This window comes from Tinamus guttatus, unplaced genomic scaffold (assembly GCF_059628265.1).
Source record: "Tinamus guttatus ecotype Peru unplaced genomic scaffold, ASM5962826v1 Tinamus_guttatus_pri_ptg000314l, whole genome shotgun sequence".
NCBI lineage: Eukaryota > Metazoa > Chordata > Aves > Tinamiformes > Tinamidae > Tinamus > Tinamus guttatus.
Genome location: NW_028288848.1, coordinates 10,148,074 through 10,168,780, shown reverse-complemented (window position 1 = coordinate 10,168,780; position 20,707 = coordinate 10,148,074). Strand labels below are relative to the sequence as shown.

The window sequence follows — 20,707 nt, the reverse complement described above, 5'->3', positions numbered from 1 at the left end:
TCACTGGATGTGCCCTTTTACAAGTTTGTCGGAACTTTTTATGTTGCTGGCAGTGTTGAAGTCAGTGTTACGATTTTATAAGTCCTTTGGATTTTAGAAAGCATACTACAAGGGGGAAAGTGGAAACTAATGTATTAATAGTTGTTTATATTAAGCAGTTACCTGTTCAAATGTAAAAAAAAAAAACATTTAAGATTTAAAATCCGCATCTTCTGAAGAAGGAAGCATCAAGTTGAATTTGACTCCTTGTGTTTCTGCAGCCAGCCAGTCCCTCAGGGATGCTGCTACTCTGACGTGCTCCTCGTGGCCTTGTCTTCTCCGAAAGGTTTGGGCAGCGCCCGCGCAGTCAGTCTGGTGGCTCCGCACCACCGCCCGGCCCGGCTTGCCCGGTGCTGGAGCACCACGACCCCGGGTATCGGGCTGCCTCAATAACGAGCCTGCAGCACAGCTAAGAGGCACTGCAGCGCATGTCACAGAAACGCACGGAGATCCATCCAAGCTTATTCTCTCCACACAAGGCATCGCGGCACTGCAAACCCACACTACATAACTTGATTAGTTCAGTACGTACTTGAGCTAACAAGGCTGGCCGTGCAGCCCTGAGTACCACCTTATTCTGTGGTAGGGCACACTTACATAGCTTGCAAGCTTAGCTGGTGCAAGCTTAGTACTTCTGCTAACCTTCACTGTGGCTTGACTTGTGCTCAGGAGCTTGTGGAGCTACAGAGCTTCTTCATCCTTAACACAGCTTTGAGACAATTTTCAGGAAGTCTGAGTTTCTACTAAAACCGTGTCTCTGTAATGCACCTGGTGTTCAATTTGACCTTCTTATCTATGGATACTGCTTTTGGTTAAAAATCACTTATCTTTTTAATCTTCATATTCTTAGAAGCAACCAAGATGAGAAATGTCTGCAGGGAAAAGGCTGCATGATGTATGCATTGTGCCAGTTCAAAATAGATTTTTGCTGGGGAATAGACTTCATAGGGTGCTTTAACTAAGACCTCCTTGGGAATCCTGTCATGAAACAAAATACAAAATACTGGTGGCTTCTGTGTTTTCCGCCTGCTGCACTAAACATGGTCCTATTTGCCTATCAGCAAATGTCAAATCTGTCCTCTGGCCTTTAGAGAGATGCGCTGGGAAAACATCTGTGCAGAACCTTCTCTGGGTGCAGGACTTCTGCTCTGCACCCAAGTTTTAGGGTTTTTTTGCAGTACATAGAGTGGTTTTGACATTCAGGATCAAATTTGTTTAGACTGAGAACACAGAAGTGAAAAACCATTAATAGCTTCATTTTCATATTTCCAGCATAATTTAAATAATTCATTTTCTTTTCAGATTTTTTTCTTCTAATGACCACAGCATGTCTACTTATTCATTTTCACTTGTTCAGAGCTGTGCAGGGAGCAATTACTACCATTTGACTCATCGTACTTCATTATATTTAGTGTGTTCTTGAAGTCAGCCAGTTGGGCAGGTGGAGCAAATGGTGCTTGAAACATTTCCTGTACTTTATGTTACTGCTATTAGTTTGTGTACTGAATTGGATTTTAGTTTTAATTACAGTTTTAGCAGAAAAAGAGATACCAGATTCACACTGCTTATAAATATATTTGTCAAAACATGCTGAAGGAATCAGATTTCTGATTAGTCTCTTAGAACTTTAATTTTTTTTTTTACTTAATTCTTGAAAGTTTTTTGGAGTACCTGTAAAAAATTGTAAAAATAATGTTGAATTTTGTTAAAATCCAGTGTAATCATGTTAAATCAACTAGTCGACAAGTGTCCTGTTTTAAATTCGTGGTACACGCTGGGTTCTAGGTTACTAACAAATATAAGTACTGTATGTCAAAGTGGTGAGTGGGAGGGCTCAGGATACAAACCTGTGTAGCACATTAATCTATTTCTCATCTGAGTGTCTTCTTGTCCTGTTTCATCCAGCACATGACCACCATCAGTATATCTGTACTGAAGTTTCCCTTGGATTAATAGACTCTGAGACAGTTTGCACTGGATTGATACTTCAGCTCGTCTCGTCTTTTACAGTCAGATGGAGAGTTTGGAAAAAAAGAGTCAGTTCCTTGATTTGCAGACAGAGAGCAACATGGAACAGCCATTTACTGTTAGCTCCCTGGTACGTGCAAGATGCTAATGGCTCAGCAGCCTCTTTCAAAGAAGCAACAATTTGAGAGGTGCTTAGCAGTGCTGTGTGTCACCTCTGGGGCTTTCTGCCTGTTCCTCACACATTCTGCTTGATGATTCCTTTGTAACTTTTCTGTTTGTTTGTTTTGTTTTGTCTGTAAATGTGGTTTAAAGAGTTTTAGCTTGTTTCAGTGATCAGGTTTTTAGGAATATGAAGTGAATATTTTAAATAGAAAGGGTACAACTTTTCAACAAAGTAAGAGGAAGCAATTTGCACTAACTATTCATTAAGCCACTTATAAGGTAATGCTTATAATAAGCAACTATGCTTCTTATTCAGTAGAATTAGTTCCAGATTTTAATCTTCAGCTGCTTCCCTTAAATCTTAAAAATTAAATCTAAAGTAAATGGTTGACTTCATTAAGGAAACTTATTTAGTTGAATTTTGTCAGTTGAACTATACACAGCCAAGTAAGCACATCACCTAATAGCAGTTTGAGTATATAGGCCATCCACCAAAATGTTTCAGTATTTTAAAACATAGCTTACAGAATGCTTGGGGGACTCTGAAGATGAGGCTGCATGATGCACACAATTTGTGTTGCTTTTGGATGGTTAACTTAATTTTATCCTTTTTTTTTTTCTTCCAACCCTTGGAATTTCTTGTAATTTGCAGAGAGAGATAGAATCGCTTGTATTTGTTACACAATTGAAGAAGTATGGTAGAATGATTTACATGTTGCTAGCAAGGAGGAGGAAGTTAGCTACTTCAAAAAGAAAGCTGAAGGTTTTCCTTGGGTTTCTTGGATGAGATGACTTGCTGAAGGTCTAATGAATACATATCATGTTCTCTTTTCTAATCTCTCTTCTATTTTTCAGAAAAAGCTAGTAGCTATTCCTGACCATACAGACATCTCTGTGACCCCAGAGGAGAGAGTACGTGCCTTGAGCAAACTTGGCAGCAATATCACAATCAATGAAGATATCACTCCCCGTCGTTACTTTAGATCTGGAATTGAGATGGAACGAATGGCATCCATATATCTGGAGGAAGGCAACCTGGAAAATGCTTTTGTCTTTTATAATAAGTTCATAACGTAAGAAAGTTTGTTGTTACTACGGCTTTTGATTCTGAGTAGACTGAAAGAGTCATGCTGAAAACAGGGCTCCCCTTTTCTTAGTGAGTAGCTTTGTTCTTTTGAGATAACCAGAGTCTTTGTTGTAATTTCTTCCCCACTAATAGCAGTCATATCTGTCTATTAACTGCCAGTCATGAATTGACCTAAAGTGCTGAGCTTTCAGTCTACTGTACCAGGCTGTACTATGAGCACTGCTGGCTGCAGGTTATTGTGTTTCAATCAGCATGTTTGTCAAATACTGTGCATGGTTTAAAAAGCTATATTACAGACTCTAATAGGTAAAAGCTATGAGCTTCTGCAGATCTTTAAGACAGTGTGTAGTATCACACAGCACTCAGATAAAAGGAAATGGACTTTTATCTCTCTTTTTACTTTAATCCTGAGAAGGATTAAGTTTTTTTTTTTTTTTTCCTTTGGAGAGAAGAAATGCAAAATGCACAATAAACGATCATTATATGAAAATCCAGACAAAATTCATTACAACTCTCAAAATAGCTATCTGAAAATATATCCATGGCTCAGTTAGTTAGTTAAGTGTTTGAACTAGCCTAATTTGTAGAACTGAATGGTTTGTTTCACTACTTCTGAAAATATTTTTTATGTGCTTTAATATATATATATATATATATATATATACACATAGGAAACTTCCTTCCCTTTCCTTACATCCCTCATGATCTGAAAACTAAAACTGAATCTTGCTTATTTAACTTCATTTTAAATGCCTGTATTCCTGAAAAAGAATCTGGAGGTGAACATTAGACAAAATGCAGGAAGAATGGCAGAGCTGTGTATCCCAATGATTTTTGCAGCTGAGAGTGTTTCCATAATTTAGATGGCTAGATGGGTTAATACTACATTTAGCTGTGCATGTTGGTCTGGTAGAAACAATAGTGTTAATGATAGTGCTGCCTTCTAGATTTCCCATCTAAGATTCTGCTTTTTACATAAGGACATTTTTATTATTATTAAAGCACTGGCTAGGTTGGAGAATGAGGCTATTTTCAGGTAGTGAGTGCTGGTTGTTCCTTTCTTAACCCAACCCCTAACCCAAATAGAAAAAATCCAAAATATATTCAGACTTAGAAAACGATCTTCTGTCATAACACCATGTCTACAATACCAGCCCATACAAGAACTTAAGTGATAGTTTAAACTAGTGAATATGTAGAACCTGCTCAAGTCATCTAGGATACAATGTTTAGCATTTCTAACTTGAAACTTATTTCCCTGCCAGCATAAAAACTATTATGAATCTTCCTCAGACTGCTAAGGCAAACACATGTGTGTTTAATTTTCTAGCTTGTTTGTAGAAAAGCTGCCCAGTCACCGAGACTATCACCAATGTGCAGTACCGGAAAAACAAGATATTTTTAAGGTAGAGTTACTGTTTCTTGGCCTTTAAGAAACTTTCCTAGCTTTCCTTTTCTGCCAGTGTAAGCAGAAGCCAAACGTAGCCGGCACAGTCTGAAGTTCTGATAACTTTCTCCATTTCTCATTCATGTTTTATTTCAGTATAGTCACTAGATCATTTTTGGAAATGATGTTATTATTCTAAAGAGTAAGCAAGCACTACCTCTGAACTAAGTCTGTGTATCATTGGAAACTCAACTACTGTTTCCAACTGATTTTAAAAATGTATATTTAAAATACACTAACAGTACTTTTTATTCTGGTTCCAGTTACATGAATAGCTAATAGTCCAGCTTCTGACTGCGGCAAACAAGGAGAAACAGACGTTTGGAATAACTGGTGTCTGTACATTTTTGCTTACCCTGCTAAATAATCAAAGTACATTTTTGCTTTCTCTATTGCCAAATATTAATTTAGTTGTTTTATTCCATTTTTATCAGATTTTTTATTCCACTTTAATACAAATGGTTTCACTATTATTGTGCTATAAGAGAATTTTCAAATACAGACTTATACTAAATTTAAAACATCCAGACTTACCAACAGTCTCTTCTGATTCATACTGCCATATTTGCCTAGCTTTTTTCTACTGTTAAAGTTTAATAACTAATCCATAAGGCCAAAAGGCTTCCTGACAAATTTGATTTGAGTTTAAAACACAATCTAGGAAAACATCCCTGTTGAGAAAGGGCATCTAACATATGCTCCCCTAGAAGAGAAGGCAGTAGGCTTAGGCACACCTTCACATTGTCAGCTTAACCAATAGTCTAGGTTATTTTGCAATTGCCTGTGCATCACTAGCAAACATTGATGATCATTTTTTGTTGGTTTAAGTTAAGACTCTGCCTTGGTGGTTCCAAGAAGTTACCTGCGTGGATATCTCGGCAAATAGCTCTCCTCATACCCGACGAGGAATGAACATACACAGCTGTATTTCTGTCCAGGGAGTCCTAGAGAAAAGTGTGGCAATCCTACCTGAAATAATGAAAGTTGGAGTTAGCTTTAGGTACAAAATACAACTAAATCAGAAAAATTAGTCATCACTCATCTATTAAATAAAGCAGAGATAACAGATGGTTAGAAAAATGAACCATCTTTCTTTAAAAGCAGTCAAACCTTTCACTGATGTAAATTAATATAGCTTAATTGAAATCAGTGTACTATATAAGTTGACCCCAGCTGATGATTTAGTTTTTACTTATTTCTTTCTTTACTGTGAGAAGAGTAGTAGTTTTTTACTATTATTTTTACTATTATTTTGAAATCTGTATTACAGCTGAATTTGTTTACCAAGTTGTTCCTAGAAAAGTAATTTTTTTCTATCTTGGTTCCCTCCAAAGAAATTGAAGGAAGTTGCATTCCCAAGGACAGATGAATTGAAGAAGGATCTTTTAAAAAAATATAACTTAGAATATCAAGAATATATGCAAAACAAAGTAAGTTTTATATGGATATTGAATCAATGTATGAATATTACAGGAAGGAATTACACTTCTGTTTCATCTCTTTGCCACTACTGTTTTTTTTTGGTAACACTTCATTTACATCAAAGGTAAATGAGTCAAATGTTATCACTACCGGAGTAAAAATACCACCCCTGACAGATATATGAACCAAAAGCTTTGTGCTAGGCATTCCATACCTCCAGTATTTCCTTCCATGTCAGACTATTTCTGTGGATATTTCAGGGTTTGGCAGTTTAGCTCACAGACTGAAAGGTTTTTAAAGTTTAATGATAGAATTTGGTGGTCTTACTAGTGTTTTCCTTGCTGTCCTATTTTTTTGTACTCTTTTCAGTATTGTTCTGAGAATCTAATTACTTTGCATATGTTTCAGAACAAATGTAAAGCTGAATTTCTGAGGAAATTGGAGCAGCAACGGCTAATAGAGGCAGAGAAGAAACGAATCGCACATATGCGGCAACAGCAGCTTGAATCCGAACAGTTCCAGTTCTTTGAGGATCAACTTAAGAAGCAAGAATTAGCTCGAGATCAGAAAATTAAAGAGACCATGGTTATGTCTGAACAGATAGATGGAAGCATGCTGTCCTGTATTTCTGCACCTCAGAACAGTTCTTTATCTAACACATTGATTGAGAAAAAAGAGATGAGTAGCACATCAGGCTGTGCTGGACATTCACCTGCACTAAATCAGGCCCTAAAGCCAGCAGCTGCTTTAAGTGCTGTTCAGAGTAAGTGCATAGATCTGTTTTTGTGGGTTTTTTTTAATCTGCTTCCTGGCTGCTTAAAGCAGTCCGCATACTGCATACATATATGTAATTACTTATTCACTGTGAGGGAGTCCATTTTGAAGTAAGAAGTAGCAGGTTAATGTACATAAAATAGTCCATATAGTTTGGTCATTTTAAGTGAGATTAATTGTATCGTTTCATGTTTCCATGTTTTTTACTATTCAAATTCATAGATCCATCTAATAGTTGGATCTGGAAATACAGCCTCACTCTTCTTATGGAGTCTGAATCAGACTTCCTATAGAAGCTTGAATCTTACCATGGAAGGGAGCGGAAGAAGAATTTGCAGGAGCTCATTTGAAGAACAATTTTGGAAAACCTTGGCCTAGAAAATGCTTCAAAATCAAGTTAGCTAGAGTCATTCATGGGTTGGTGACCCACTCTGAAAAATTATTTTTAGCCTCATTAGAAATCTGTAATGGAATAAGTATAATTCTCTCCTATTTAATAATTGCATGTAACTGCTTACGTTTGAGAAATTTACTGTGCAAATTATATATTTTTTTCTCTTTCTTTGTTTTGTTTTGTGTGTGTTTGTGTGTTAGCTCAATTGGCTGAAGCACTCAGAGGTGTAATTTTACCCAGGGATCTCTGTCACAAATTTCTGCTGCTAGCAGAGACAAATACAGTGAGAGGAATAGAGACATGCGGAATTCTCTGTGGAAAACTGGTACAGTTAAACCTTCACATTTTTATGGGGAAGGCATTTTAGTGCCGTATATTTTCTGGCAATGCACTAATTTTGCAGCAAAAGCAGATCTAAGCAACAATTAACTTCATAACATTCACTTCAGATATAAAACTGTGGCCTGCTGCATGCCTGCTAGGGTCATCAAATTCATAACAACAAAAAAGGAGAAGAAAATGCCCTTGTCAAGCTGTAGCATTGATTTACAAATACTTCAAATACAGCCACCTCCTGTTGTTACTAATACTGCCCAATGTATTTTCACAATAAAACGCTAATGTGTACATCCAGGTATTTTAGGTGAATATAGCTGGGATGGGCATGTTTCAAATTCCTATCCTATCAGATTCAGATTTTTTTAGTTCATTTAGTTCATTTTAGTTTCACTCTGTGCCATCATCTCAATGCTTGTTTTTTGCAGACACACAATCAATTTACTATTACCCATGTAGTAGTGCCAAAGCAGTCTGCAGGTCCAGACTACTGCGACATGGAGAATGTGGAAGAATTATTTGGTGTTCAGGACCAGTATGATCTCCTTACTTTGGGGTGGATCCATGTACGTATACCACGTAGGTTCTGGCTTTTGTGTTTTGGCTCTGCATGCTGTATGAAGCCACCCCTGGAAATAATAAACTAAAAGAATAACTTGTATGATAGAAATGAATTTGTTCACAATACTAATTGTTGGGATGTAACTGAGCCTTAATGTTCTTCACAGATAGTATTTCTTAATCAGTGAAGTTATGAGGCATCTAGTTGACACAAGGACAGCTTCTGTTTGTGTCTATCTAAGGGTACTTATATTACTTTCTAATTACATTTATTTCACTGTACAGTCAAAATCTAATTTGGGGGTAGTATTGAGTTGAAACTTAAATGTTAATTAAATGTTAGTTACATGGACTGTGATTTCACTCTTAGGAACTCTGGCCAGTCAAGACATTTCCCTATGTCCTGTTCTGCCTCATTCCACTTGCTTTTGCCCCCATGATCAGAAAATTGTTTGTACATCTGACCATGAATGTGCCTCCATGAACCTCATATTGAAAAGCTACCCTGACGATGCTGAATCTGAGATAATAGAAAGTTAAGAATTCAGTCTGGGGGAATTACTGATACTTTTAGTTGTTACAAATTATTGTTTCTTCTAGAATGTATGTCAACTGTGATTTGCTGGAAATATTTCATGATGTAGAGATTTCCCTTTCTTTTTGTAGACACATCCAACACAAACTGCATTCTTATCCAGTGTCGATCTTCATACTCATTGTTCTTATCAGCTAATGTTACCAGAGGCCATTGCAATTGTTTGTTCACCAAAGCATAATGAGTGAGTTCTGATTTTTCCAAGTAATGTTTAGATATTTTTCTCTGCTTCTTATCTTAAAACTTGATCAAATACAAACTGGGCTGAAGGACAGGAGTGGGTGTAGGGCGAGTTTGTTTTCTTTATGGTGCTTAGACTTACATTCCAGTGAGAGTGTATGCACAGTATTGTTTTTGGCATTTCTCTCCTGCTGCCCCCTTAGGCCCAGCTTTTAATTTTTATGTGTTTTTATGCTCTGCCCAAGCCAGTAGTGACAACAAAAGATGCTTTCCTGTAGGTCTTATTGGCCATGGCCTGCCAGACACCTATATTTATTTCTCTGTTGAAGGAAGTAGAAGGGTTTAGAGGTATTTGTCTAGGATGATATGAAAATTGCAAAAGAGGAGAGAAGGAAAGCAGACCTTTAAGGTCCTATCTTTATACTTTATAAATACAAGGAGTAAGTATGTGGTTAGAACTTGGAGCTGCACAACACTTTCTGTGGAGATGTATAGCCTTTGTTGTGTTTGGCATTTCAACCCATAGGGCCATTATTGAGTACTGTGCATTTTTTTTCAGACTTTATTATTGGCCATCTGCTCTTAGAACTGACTTCCATGGATCCTATTATGACTTTTTATAGGGGTCATAAGAATCTGACCTGGCCTTATCTCCTGCGAATCAAACATTATTGAGTGTCATCTTGTCCTTCTCTTGAGCCAAGCAATTTGTATGTGAAATCCTGCACTTCCAGAACAAGGGCAGTATTAACAGCAGTTTCATCTTTTACTTCTAGCACTGGCATCTTCAGACTTACTAACACTGGCATGCTTGAAGTTTCTGCTTGTAAAAAGAAGGGATTTCACCCACATACAAAGGAGCCTAGGCTATTTAATGTAAGTATATAATCCAACATGATTTTACTATTCAGGTTATTGCTCCTGGCTGCAGAAACTATACCTGCTTCAGACCTGGTTTCTTTATACTTTTTCCCCACTTTAGAATACTGTAACTCATTACCTTTTCTTCTTACCTTTTCTAACTCATTACATTCCCCTTCTTTTTCATTATCTTTTCTTCACTGAAAGGTAGAGCTATCAGAAATCTATCTGAAGGTCAATACCTGCATTCAAGTAATTGTATGAGTGACAGTTTCCATCAGTTATGACTTCTGCTTGCTTTCAACAGAAGCAAATGCCACAGATTCAAACAAGAGTTGTTCATGAGCTGTCCAGTTTTTAAACAAAGAAATTAGTTCATCTCCCCAGCTGTGGGGTTCCAACAGAACAGACCAGATGCTGCAACGTGCAACTGTGAATTAATTAAACCCCATTTCCTTCATTATCTGTAACTTTCCCCCAGTTTTTCAGAAGCTTTCCTCAAGAACTACAATGTTCTTAGGTGTTTTCAGAGTCTAATATGCTGTTTGCGTAGCTGAACAGTAGTCATTCATAATTATATGAAATGTCATTGTTTCCTAAAAGACAGTGATCTTTTTACCTTTGAATAATTAAGATTTTTAAGTGGAGCTCAGTTTAAAGACAGACCAGCTCAAGGCTACAGCTCAAAATCAAATAATCAAATGCATTTAAATAATATTTTTAAAAGACATTACGAATTACTTCTTTGTGGTACAGTACTCAGAATATCAGTATTAATCCTCAAAAATGACTCATTTACAAACATTATGCAAGCTACTGGTATCACAAATTTCCTTTTAAGTACCATATTCAAAACCCATTGATCTTCCGACAAGAATAGGAAGATCATAGCCTTATTTCTTGAAAGAAAAATATCAGGTGTGATAATACAAGAAACTTCATGAAAACTGATCAGCAGAACAATCCTAATTTGCATCCATCTGATTTACAATAAAAGTTATTTTCCACAGACACATCGCAAGCTTTTACGACTAGTTAGTGCCATTAGACACAGTCATGACTAAGTGATAGTTAAAAAATGTATTATTTGAGTAGAAACATCTGAAGCTACTGCAGAAAGCAAGAAGACTTCAAGCTTGGCTTGCTGCCGTTGCCCAGCGTAAAGCCTGTTGCCCCTTCACTTCAGTACACCATGCTGTGATTCAAACTACTACTCAGAACTACACTGTGCTTTATAGGTTCTAGAGATGTTTTATAGCAATAGCCTTCTTAGAAATCTCTGTCTAATTGCATGTTGTAATCCTTGTCCTGCTTAGCAATCTACACCTGTGAAGATACATTTGTCTATTAACAGGCATAGTGACAGGTAAAATTAAAGTCCTATATATAGGCCTAATCTTAAGTAGACCCAGAATGTCAGAAGGAAACAATAACCCACATATGCTATTTTACTCAAAGTGATTTCTGTGAGTAATGGGTTGACTTTTTCTACAGCCATGCACGCATGTGGTCGGGAAAGACATCAAGATAATTGTGCTGGATCTGAGGTGATACAGATGGACAATAGTGGCCACTACTAGGTGAGTGGCCAAAAATAAAAAAATGGCTTCCAGTTTTCCTATGTTTTCAGAAATGACTTTTATATTTATACATTTTGGATTGAATGTTTGATATTTATTGACCATTTTGGAGTTACTTTGTTGCTCTGTCAAGATGGAGTTCAGTGACAGCCCTGCAACTCTAAATGTATCTCAATAATACAACAGCACAATAAAATGAACATCAGACAACTGTAATGCTATTGAAGTAATGCTTCTTTTGTCACTGTTGGCATTGTCTTCTAAGAATTGCAGATTTTTGACAACCTTTGACTTTTCCTGATTTGCAGCTATGTACTTGCAGTTCTAACTGCTTCAATGGATTTATATTACACATAGTAGAGCCAAATAAGTCAGCTTGGGTGACTTGTCCTTCTGCTTCCACACCTCCCCCTTTCCATCTTTGTATACTTCTGATTTCTGCCATGTTGTTAAACAGAAATCACTTAGGAAAACACAAGTTCTTTACCTGAGAGCTGATCCCCCATCATATCCTGGAATAACAGAGATGCATCAGACTTTCTTGGAGGAAGGTGTCTTCTGCAGCAGCTCTATTGCAGAAACTTCTACTTGAAAGGAAGTTCTGCTTCTGAAAGAGCTATCTGGAGCTGGATTAGAAGATCTCTCTAGAGTTACAAGAAAGAAGCATACAAAGTAATATTCCCCTTACAAGAGTTGATTCAGAATCTAAATCACCTGTACTTGAAAGAATAAGATTAATATGAAAAACCTTGGAACATATACTAATCCTCAGAAGTTGGCTGAACAAGATCAGGAACCCAGGAGTTAGCAGACATGGTAAGAAAGAGGTGCTGTTCTAAAGACCCTACAGTCTGAAAGATAAGGAGGAACAGGTAAGTGAATATCAAAAATAAATAGCAGCCTGTATCCTGAATTCTAACAAATACAGATGACAGCAATTTTCTTAGAACTGGCCTTTTTCCAGACATCACTCAGTGAATTTTTTATTTATATATACACTTTTAAGACAGCAATACTGGCTTCAGTTCCTATACATGTATTTCTAGTTTAGCATTATTTTCAATGTGTTTAAGACCATAAATGGAATCAGAAAAATCACAGAAAAAGGTGTTCTAAAATTATTTTATCTGCTTTGTTTACATTACCTCAAAAAAACAAGTCAAAAGAGAAAATATATTAAGCCTGCTTAATTATGCTGTAGGCCATGCCAGAAACCACAACATAAAAATAATAGGTCTGCATTCACCCTGAAGGCATATATTAACAAAGTCCTGTGTTTGGTCTAATGAGATAGCTTGGTCCTGCCCCCACAAGGAGCAGGTTTAGTTTCTTTAAAGAGGAAGTACTGAATTGCTGTAGTACCTCCGGGCCACACATACACTAAAAGAATTTTTCAGCATTAAAGCTGTCAATTAAGTAGTGATGTGGATAGATAATTATTTCTGGATAGACCAGGTGCAAAGCAGAGTGCATGTGCTCATCTTTGTGTAAGTCAGATGTTCTGTGCCTTTGAAGCTGCCCAGAACTTTAGAAGACTCAAGACTGGGTGTTTTCAGACAAGAATATTTAGTGAAGCTGGACACTGGCTAGACACTGATAGCCGAGCACTTTCTATCATTCACGTCCCTGAACAAAAGGTTCCACTTTTCCTGTTGAGCCCAGCATAATGTAATAACAAATTCATGCCACCAGATGGAGCGTTAAACCAGCTGTAATGGTGTCTCCACAAATGCATGTTTCTTTTGTAAAATAGGAGCAGCAATTTTGTAGCATCTTTATATTTATTCCAAAAAATACATAGTATCCAATTAATCAGAGTCATTATGATAAAAGATTTATGGAATGAAGTTATAAGAATGTATCTTCCTGAATACATTCACAGTAATACACTAAAGAAACATATAAAGCAATTTAAAAGCATTTGCGGTGAACAATGGATGGGCCTGCTTCGTCGTACTCCTGTTTGCTGATCCACATCTGCTGGAACGTGGACAGGGAGGCGAGAATAGAACCTCCAATCCAGACCGAGTATTTACGTTCAGGAGGAGCAATAATCTGTTCAAGAAACAAAGGAATCAAATACAACCTTGCACTGTGAATGAAATGCATTTGTTACACAAAATTCCCAAAGCAGTTATATTTGATGTCAATGAAAACACTCTATCTATATGCTAGTGTCATCCCTTAATACAGGTAGCCACTGCTGCAAGCAGTAAAGTTAGAGAAATTGAGAAATGAAGTCCCAGACTTAAACTGTCTGACTGATTCAGCCTACCCAGCAGGAGTTGTGCACTTGCATATTCATGACTGGAAATTAGAAAGGGGGAAATAATTAGTCTGGCAATAAGAAATGACAGCCAAGAGATCCTGGAAAAATAGGTGGCCTATGGAATATCCTTGTTGGCAGAGCCAGGAAAATGCTTGAAAAGCAAGGAAGAGGAGTCTGAGGCAGCAGAAAGAAGACCTATTTGTCAGAGGTTCTTGATTTTCTGATTGTGTAGGCCAAGGACAAAACCAGCATTTCCTCTCTTTCATGCCCATATTTCAGCCTAATAGGGCTGAAGAAGCTTCCCAAAGCCCCAGAGGAAAATCTGTGTTTCTGATTTGGTGCTTAGTCCTTGTTAGGGCATTTTTGCAGAATTCAGCATGAATAAGGAAAGGAGACAGGCCCGTCTTTCACTAGCAACAAAGTTACTTTGGATGATTATTTGCAAGAACATATACAATGATTAAAGATATCTACAAAGTGATCTAAGTGGTGCCGTTTTTCATTAGTTTTTTGTCAAATCAAATAGTCTACAAATAATTGCATTTTACCTTGATCTTCATAGTGCTGGGAGCAAGAGCAGTTATTTCCTTCTGCATCCTGTCAGCAATGCCTGGGTACATGGTAGTGCCACCAGACAGCACATTGTTGGCATAAAGATCCTTTCTGATGTCTATGTCGCACTTCATGATGCTGTTGTAAGTAGTTTCATGAATGCCAGCAGACTCCATGCCTGCAGAAGTTAAAGCATAACCCTAAGGAAGCAGCTCCATACAAAGACTTAAAATTGTTAACATAGAACCACCACTATGAAGTGACCCGCTGGAAGATACCAGTCGTAGTTGCTGTGGGAATCTGGAAAGCCATTCTGCAACTGCCTAGGTTATTTACTTAGGAATTCCCTGGGGTACAGTCCTCCTCCCCTCCTTATTTATACATAATTCCTCCATAAAAAGTAGGCTGGGGCAGTGGAACAGTAGAGTTTCCAGTAGGCTCTTGCAGACAACCTCAAGTGGCCTAAGACTTCCTTATATGGTTCTGAAATCATTTGTTTTCTTTATTTTTTTTTATGTTGAGCCAGCTCAGAGACAGAACAGTCAAAATATGTCCTAATACATCCAAGTATGCAACTACTTTGTCCAATTCTGAGCTCAAATTCTACCCATTGGCAGAACCAACACTGGATTCCTATGTGACCTCACTACAAGCTTGCCTTCACCACAGCTGATTAACATGGCATGAAGCTAGCTGCGCTCTGCAGATGTGAAGGCACTGTGGATACAGAACTCTGAGCAGTCTTGGAAGACTAGAAGTTGTGCTCCCCTGTCCCCCACAAGGACATTCAAACTACAGTCCTCACGCTGTTTAGAAAAGCGGCTCTGTAGCCATTCTTTGCAGAGTAGCCAGCTACATAATGACAGGTGCCCAAAGCCAGAATCGAGGAATAAACATTCACAGTTTATTTTGGGAAATCGTTTTGCCTTACTGTTCAACATGAAGTTCCTCCAATCCTATTAAAAGTTCTGTTCTAAAATGTCACTTTGTAGTGGGGATCCTAGCACATACTCGTGTAAGCCAGCAATGGCTAGGACTCAAAAGGAACATGGGCTGGTATTTCTGGTCAGGATAATCATTCAACCTACCAATGAAAGATGGCTGGAAGAGGGTCTCTGGGCAGCGGAAGCGTTCGTTTCCGATAGTAATCACCTGACCATCAGGAAGTTCATAGCTCTTTTCCAGAGAGGAGGATGAGGCAGCCGTGGCCATCTCATTTTCAAAGTCCAGAGCCACATAGCACAGCTTCTCCTTGATGTCACGGACAATTTCACGCTCCGCTGTTGAGAGGATTCAGTCTTTAGAATGGCATTTAAGGAGGACCTAAGCATTTTGATACAGGTTATTCCCTTTCCTTCTCTAGCACCTTCCCCATTTTTTAAAGAAATTCTCCGACAGACTTGAAGGGCAATTTCCTGTCGGAATCCTTCATGCAACTTTCCAAGCAGCTGTAGAACCACCACTATTCCTTTTAAGGCCATTAGAAACACTACACATTAAAATAAATCTTCTGCTCGGTTTGCACTATGTTCTTACCAGTGGTCACAAAGGAATAGCCCCGTTCGGTCAGGATTTTCATGAGGTAGTCTGTCAGATCACGGCCAGCCAGGTCCAGACGCATGATGGCATGAGGCAAGGCATAGCCCTCATATATTGGCACGTTGTGGGTGACACCATCCCCCGAGTCAAGCACAATCCCTTTGAGCAGATAACACAAGTTGTTCATTCTCAACTGCACAGGAACACACTCAGCTGTCTAGAAGGCCTGTGCCACCTTCCCCAGAAGCCTCCTACCTGTGGTACGTCCAGAAGCGTAGAGGGACAGAACAGCTTGAATAGCTACATACATGGCTGGTACATTGAATGTCTCAAACATGATCTGAAATGCAGTTAAAATAGTTACCTTAATAACAGGGTTTGTAGTTTAGTTAAAGCAATACATTGAAAGAAAGAGAAAAGACAGGATTTTCGTATTTCTTTATGGCCTGTAATGCTGAGGAAAGAAAACACATCTAAGTCTAAAAATATTTGTTCTTTAAGGCATCTCTCAGTATCTGGCCTGGAACCACAATTTATGAATACAGATACATGCAAGTATTAAAGATAATTTTGTAATAGGCCTGGGCCCTAAAAAGGTTGAAGATAACAGCTTGGATACACCTAAGTTTTCACAGTCAAAACTGATTCAAAAAGATTGTGCCCATTTGACAGATTGTCACTATGCACTATTCTATCTTCCTAACTCAGTGCTGAGGACAACTGGACAGTCAAGCTGGCACAACTAACTGTAATGATCAATCTCAGATTCTCCTAAATTCACAAAATCGGAATTATTGCACATTATTGCTTACCTGGGTCATCTTCTCTCGATTGGCTTTGGGATTCAGTGGTGCTTCTGTCAGCAGAGTCGGATGTTCTTCAGGTGCAACACGGAGCTCATTATAGAAAGAGTGGTGCCAGATCTGAGGACAAAGAAAGGAAACACCATCACCAACATCTCAAAATCACTTCTGGCCAGCTACTCTGCTCCAGCGCTTTGCTGACTGCCTACTAGAGAGAGGTTACTGATGCAGTTGGTCTTATTGCCTCCGTAGAGATTACCAAAGGGACCGGAAAAAGAAAATCACTATCCTTGGGTTTTACTGCTAGTAAAATACTAGCAGTATTTTTAAGAAGGTTCTTAAAGATTCTGTTCTTACAGTAGAAGAGACAGGGCAGGACAGATTTGATTGAAACGAGGCTATTTCACTCTAAATTGCCCTTCAAATATAATATGGAAATGTCGATACTGGTTCCTTTTGTATCTTTTTGCTCCATTTTGGCCTTCTACCGATTTACATAAACAAGGGAACTGTCTTATTTCAGGTCAAAAAAAGAAATCCCAGGGGCAAATAGCATTAGGACCCAAGTGTACAAATGCATTTTCCTTTCCATCTTTTTGATAGACCCTCAAGAAGCAATATCAATATTGATTGAAAGTGCAATAGTTTAAGCATTCCTTAAAAGATGGTTATTCTAGAACACAGAGATCCCTGCAGTAGCATTCAATAGATAATGGGTCTCTTGAAGACAGTTTCTTCTTCTTTTGATTTATAGAGGTCAGCCCAAGAATTCATAATAAGAAATGAAAGTGCTATTTTTGTGGGACTAAAAGTCAACAAGTGTTTACCACCTCCTCATGGCCAACTCATGCTCTTATCAGTCATAAAATATGAGGCTGAGTGGGCTGTAATGAGGAAGTTAATTCACCAATAAGAATAAACCACAAGAGAGTTTCTAAATACCAAAACAGGTTTGTTAAGCTTGCCTTCAAGCTGGTGGTGATTACAGATTGGTTTGTTGGTTACGTCTTTGAAATACTTTTTTATTTTCCCCAATAAAGCCTATGATGCTACAAGAATTAATCCTGTGTGGCTCCACACTCTTCTGCAGTGTGTTGTGCTGTCATGGCCACTCGGAACAGCTCTAATTCCACAGTGTATCACAATACTTTCATCCAGATACTACCTCTGAAATGGATTCATTTCATTCTTAGTATTTCTAATCTTCTATTATTATTAGACTGATAATATTAAAATGTTATTAAATAATAATAATATTAAAACTAATATTAAAATGTATATCTGTAAGCAGTGCCGTTCATATCAAAATTACATACATGCTGCAGAGTTTTTCAAGAACAGAGATGCCTTGTTCAATTCCATTTTCTCACTAGTAAATTGAAGACATTGCTATTTTTTGCTTTACAATAGATAGCAAAGATGTGTAGAGAGGAAAAAGAAAACTAAAAGCCATTTTGATGTGTTCCTAGAGATACTTCAACTTTTGATGCCCATTAAGCTTTGCTAGTCTGGCTTCAGTTGCTAACAAGCTTCTTACTAAACTGTACTTGATGACATGACGCTTTGAACCTAATGTTGACAGATTACCCAGGAAATTGTAGACCAAGTAGGTCTATGATTCATACACATCATTTTTGCCATGCTGAAGTACCTTCTCCATGTCATCCCAGTTTGTAATGATGCCGTGCTCTATGGGGTACTTCAGGGTCAGGATTCCTCTCTTGCTTTGAGCCTCGTCTCCTACATAGCTGTCTTTTTGACCCATGCCGACCATCACACCCTACAAAAGGACACAAAAGGAGTTAGTCCCTCAAAGACAGGTGTTAACATAGTAATCAGAACAAAGCATTTAGAACATTACCCGTCAGATACATCCAGTTGCCAATGGCATCAGTTACAAAATACTTTATGAAAGCTAATGTTGCAGAAGTACTCATTGTTCTTCAATTTACAAAATTAAATTTTTAGTTAAACCTTTGAAGTTGATATCTGCATTACTGTTTAGATAAGCAGCACAAGTACAATGTTAAATTGATCAATAGGGTTATCTTAATGATCATTATTATTTAGGGATGAACTATCTGCTAAAGTATCATGAAGTGGAGTTAAAGCGGGGAGCAAAGTTGTGCCATCTAATGGTCAAGAGTGAGTAATATACACTTTACATTTCCCAAAGTTTGAATTTCAGTGTTTTTTAAACTTAGATGTTTTTTGTTCTGTTTTTTTTTTTTTTTCTTTCGAATACTAAAATACTGCTTTTGGAGATACTGGCAATTTAAATCTATTGGTATATGCTTCCTTTTAGGTATTTTCATGGATCTGGAAGTGGTCCCTGGAGCCAAAAAAGGCTTTGGATATGTAGCCTCTTACTACATTGAAAATGGAAATACAAGGGAAAATAAAAGTATATTGGGGTGTTTTGACTGCCTTATTCCCTTATCAGAATTTAGTCATGACATGCTCTAAATCTTGTCTTCTCTAAACTGACCTGTCTTGGAAACAGGAAATCTGGATTTGCGGTCTATGATGGGGTGATCTTTTCATCAGGGGACTAATGTCATCTGTATCTGTGGTCAGGAAAGGGAATTTCTAGAAATCTGCAATATTTTTTTCCCCACAGTGACTGTGTGGCTTATTTTTGAACAATTAACATCATTCACATGGTCTACGGAGAATGATATTTGATTATCTTTTTAATTATGGTAACACCCAAAGGCCTCAGTTAAATCTCCAGACCTGTATGGAAAAGCATACATTTCTCCTGCCCTGAAAAACTTAAAATGTATTTCCTATGTATACAAGTGCCAAACATATTAAAAACAATTTACCGGTTTACATTTCACCAGGTCCTTGGATGGCATAGAAGAAATTAGGTAGATCTTAAAATTCAGCAGCCCATTTCATTTTACATGGCCTAGTTAACTGTTCTTGTTCATGCTAATGGTGATCTGGCTCAAAACTCTCTTTAACATCTCAGAATTTTTAAATTAATAAAACAAACTGTAAAGCATTATAGGCTCAACTGCAAACCTTTAAGCTACAGAAACTCAGCCATACACAAATGACCCTGCTCATTTGTGATACAACTAAATGAATCAAGTCAGGAAAGTTAACAGGAAGCCGACTGAAATATTTTTCTTCCTTCTTCTTTCCAAATCATCTCTCACCAAACTTTGTGCAGTCAAAATTTCCAAATAGTTCTCTGTAGGATTTGTGTTTTTAAAATTGGCTTTACTTGACAAATATTCCAGATGACCTAAAATTGAGGGCAGGGAAAAGAAAGAAGTGACAATTTTCAGGATTCTGCTGTCAAGGGAAGAGAAATGGCTGGACTGTGGCACGTTACACAAACTGCTCAGGGCTGGGCTACCCCACGCACAGGAGAGGGTAGATCTGGATGGACACCTGGGCACAGGGCAGCAAGAACTTCTAGAAATCCAGCAGGAAATAATCAAACCAGTTCATTACCTGGTGCCTGGGGCGACCCACAATGGAAGGGAAAACTGCTCTTGGAGCGTCATCCCCAGCAAAGCCAGCTTTACAGAGCCCGGACCCATTGTCACAAACAAGGGCAGTGCTGTCCTCTTCCTCACACATCTTCTATGTCGGTGTCCGTAGATCCTCCTGAGAGAAAATAGCAGGAAAAGAATAAAATTTTCAGCATGTTGGCAGGAGAACTGTATGCACAAGAGTTAATTCAAGGGGACTCCAAAGGAGACTTCCAGTCCTGCTGCATGGAGAGACAGGCCAGTAGCAAATGTTATCTAAATAGCAAACATTTATCTAAATTTGGTCAAAAAATCTACTGCTCGGGCAGAAGAAATAAATAATGCTGGAGTGACAGCTGCAAAAACAGAGCTCCCTTTGCATCAGATTCAGCACAGTACTCCCCTGACAGCATTCGGGCCCACGTGGAAAGCCCTTAAAGGCAAGAACACTTCACCCACACCACTCTTGGGCATCCATAAGACAAGCCACATTAAATACTAGTCAGGCGCCAATGGTATTTTAATGATACAGGTATTATCCCACTGTGTCAAGATAGCAAAATACACTTATATTTCCCATTTTAAGAGTGAGGCAATGTTCCTAATTTAAAAAAAAAAAAAAAAAAAAAAGCTTCTCCCAACCTTTCTTT

At 38.0% G+C, this 20,707-nt stretch overlaps 2 protein-coding genes across 3 annotated transcripts; one reads left to right on the top strand and one right to left on the bottom strand.

Moving 5' to 3' along the window:
- The first annotated feature begins 2,047 nt into the window (after positions 1-2,047).
- On the top strand, positions 2,048-11,583 carry STAMBPL1 (STAM binding protein like 1). Of its 2 annotated transcripts, XM_010226857.2 has the most exons (10): positions 2,048-2,137; positions 3,025-3,242; positions 4,587-4,662; positions 6,038-6,133; positions 6,534-6,888; positions 7,494-7,618; positions 8,058-8,195; positions 8,857-8,969; positions 9,742-9,841; positions 11,321-11,583. In XM_010226857.2, the coding sequence occupies exons 1-10, from the start codon at positions 2,054-2,056 to the stop codon at positions 11,375-11,377; spliced, it is 1,362 nt and encodes a 453-aa protein (XP_010225159.1). In that variant the 5' UTR covers positions 2,048-2,053; the 3' UTR covers positions 11,378-11,583. The 2 variants fall into 2 exon arrangements, with proteins under 2 accessions (XP_010225159.1, XP_088384864.1); XM_088528738.1 differs by lacking the exon at positions 8,857-8,969 and having other exon boundaries at positions 8,058-8,208.
- Positions 11,584-13,249: 1,666 nt separating this feature from the next.
- On the bottom strand, positions 13,250-20,212 carry ACTA2 (actin alpha 2, smooth muscle). The gene is made up of 8 exons (XM_010226865.2): positions 20,038-20,212; positions 18,221-18,349; positions 16,579-16,689; positions 16,022-16,106; positions 15,764-15,925; positions 15,316-15,507; positions 14,224-14,405; positions 13,250-13,461 (listed from the first exon to the last, which is right to left on the bottom strand). Exons 1-8 carry the CDS (start codon positions 20,164-20,166, stop codon positions 13,318-13,320), a joined length of 1,134 nt encoding a protein of 377 aa, XP_010225167.1. The 5' UTR covers positions 20,167-20,212; the 3' UTR covers positions 13,250-13,317.
- Between the last annotated feature and the right edge of the window lie 495 nt (positions 20,213-20,707).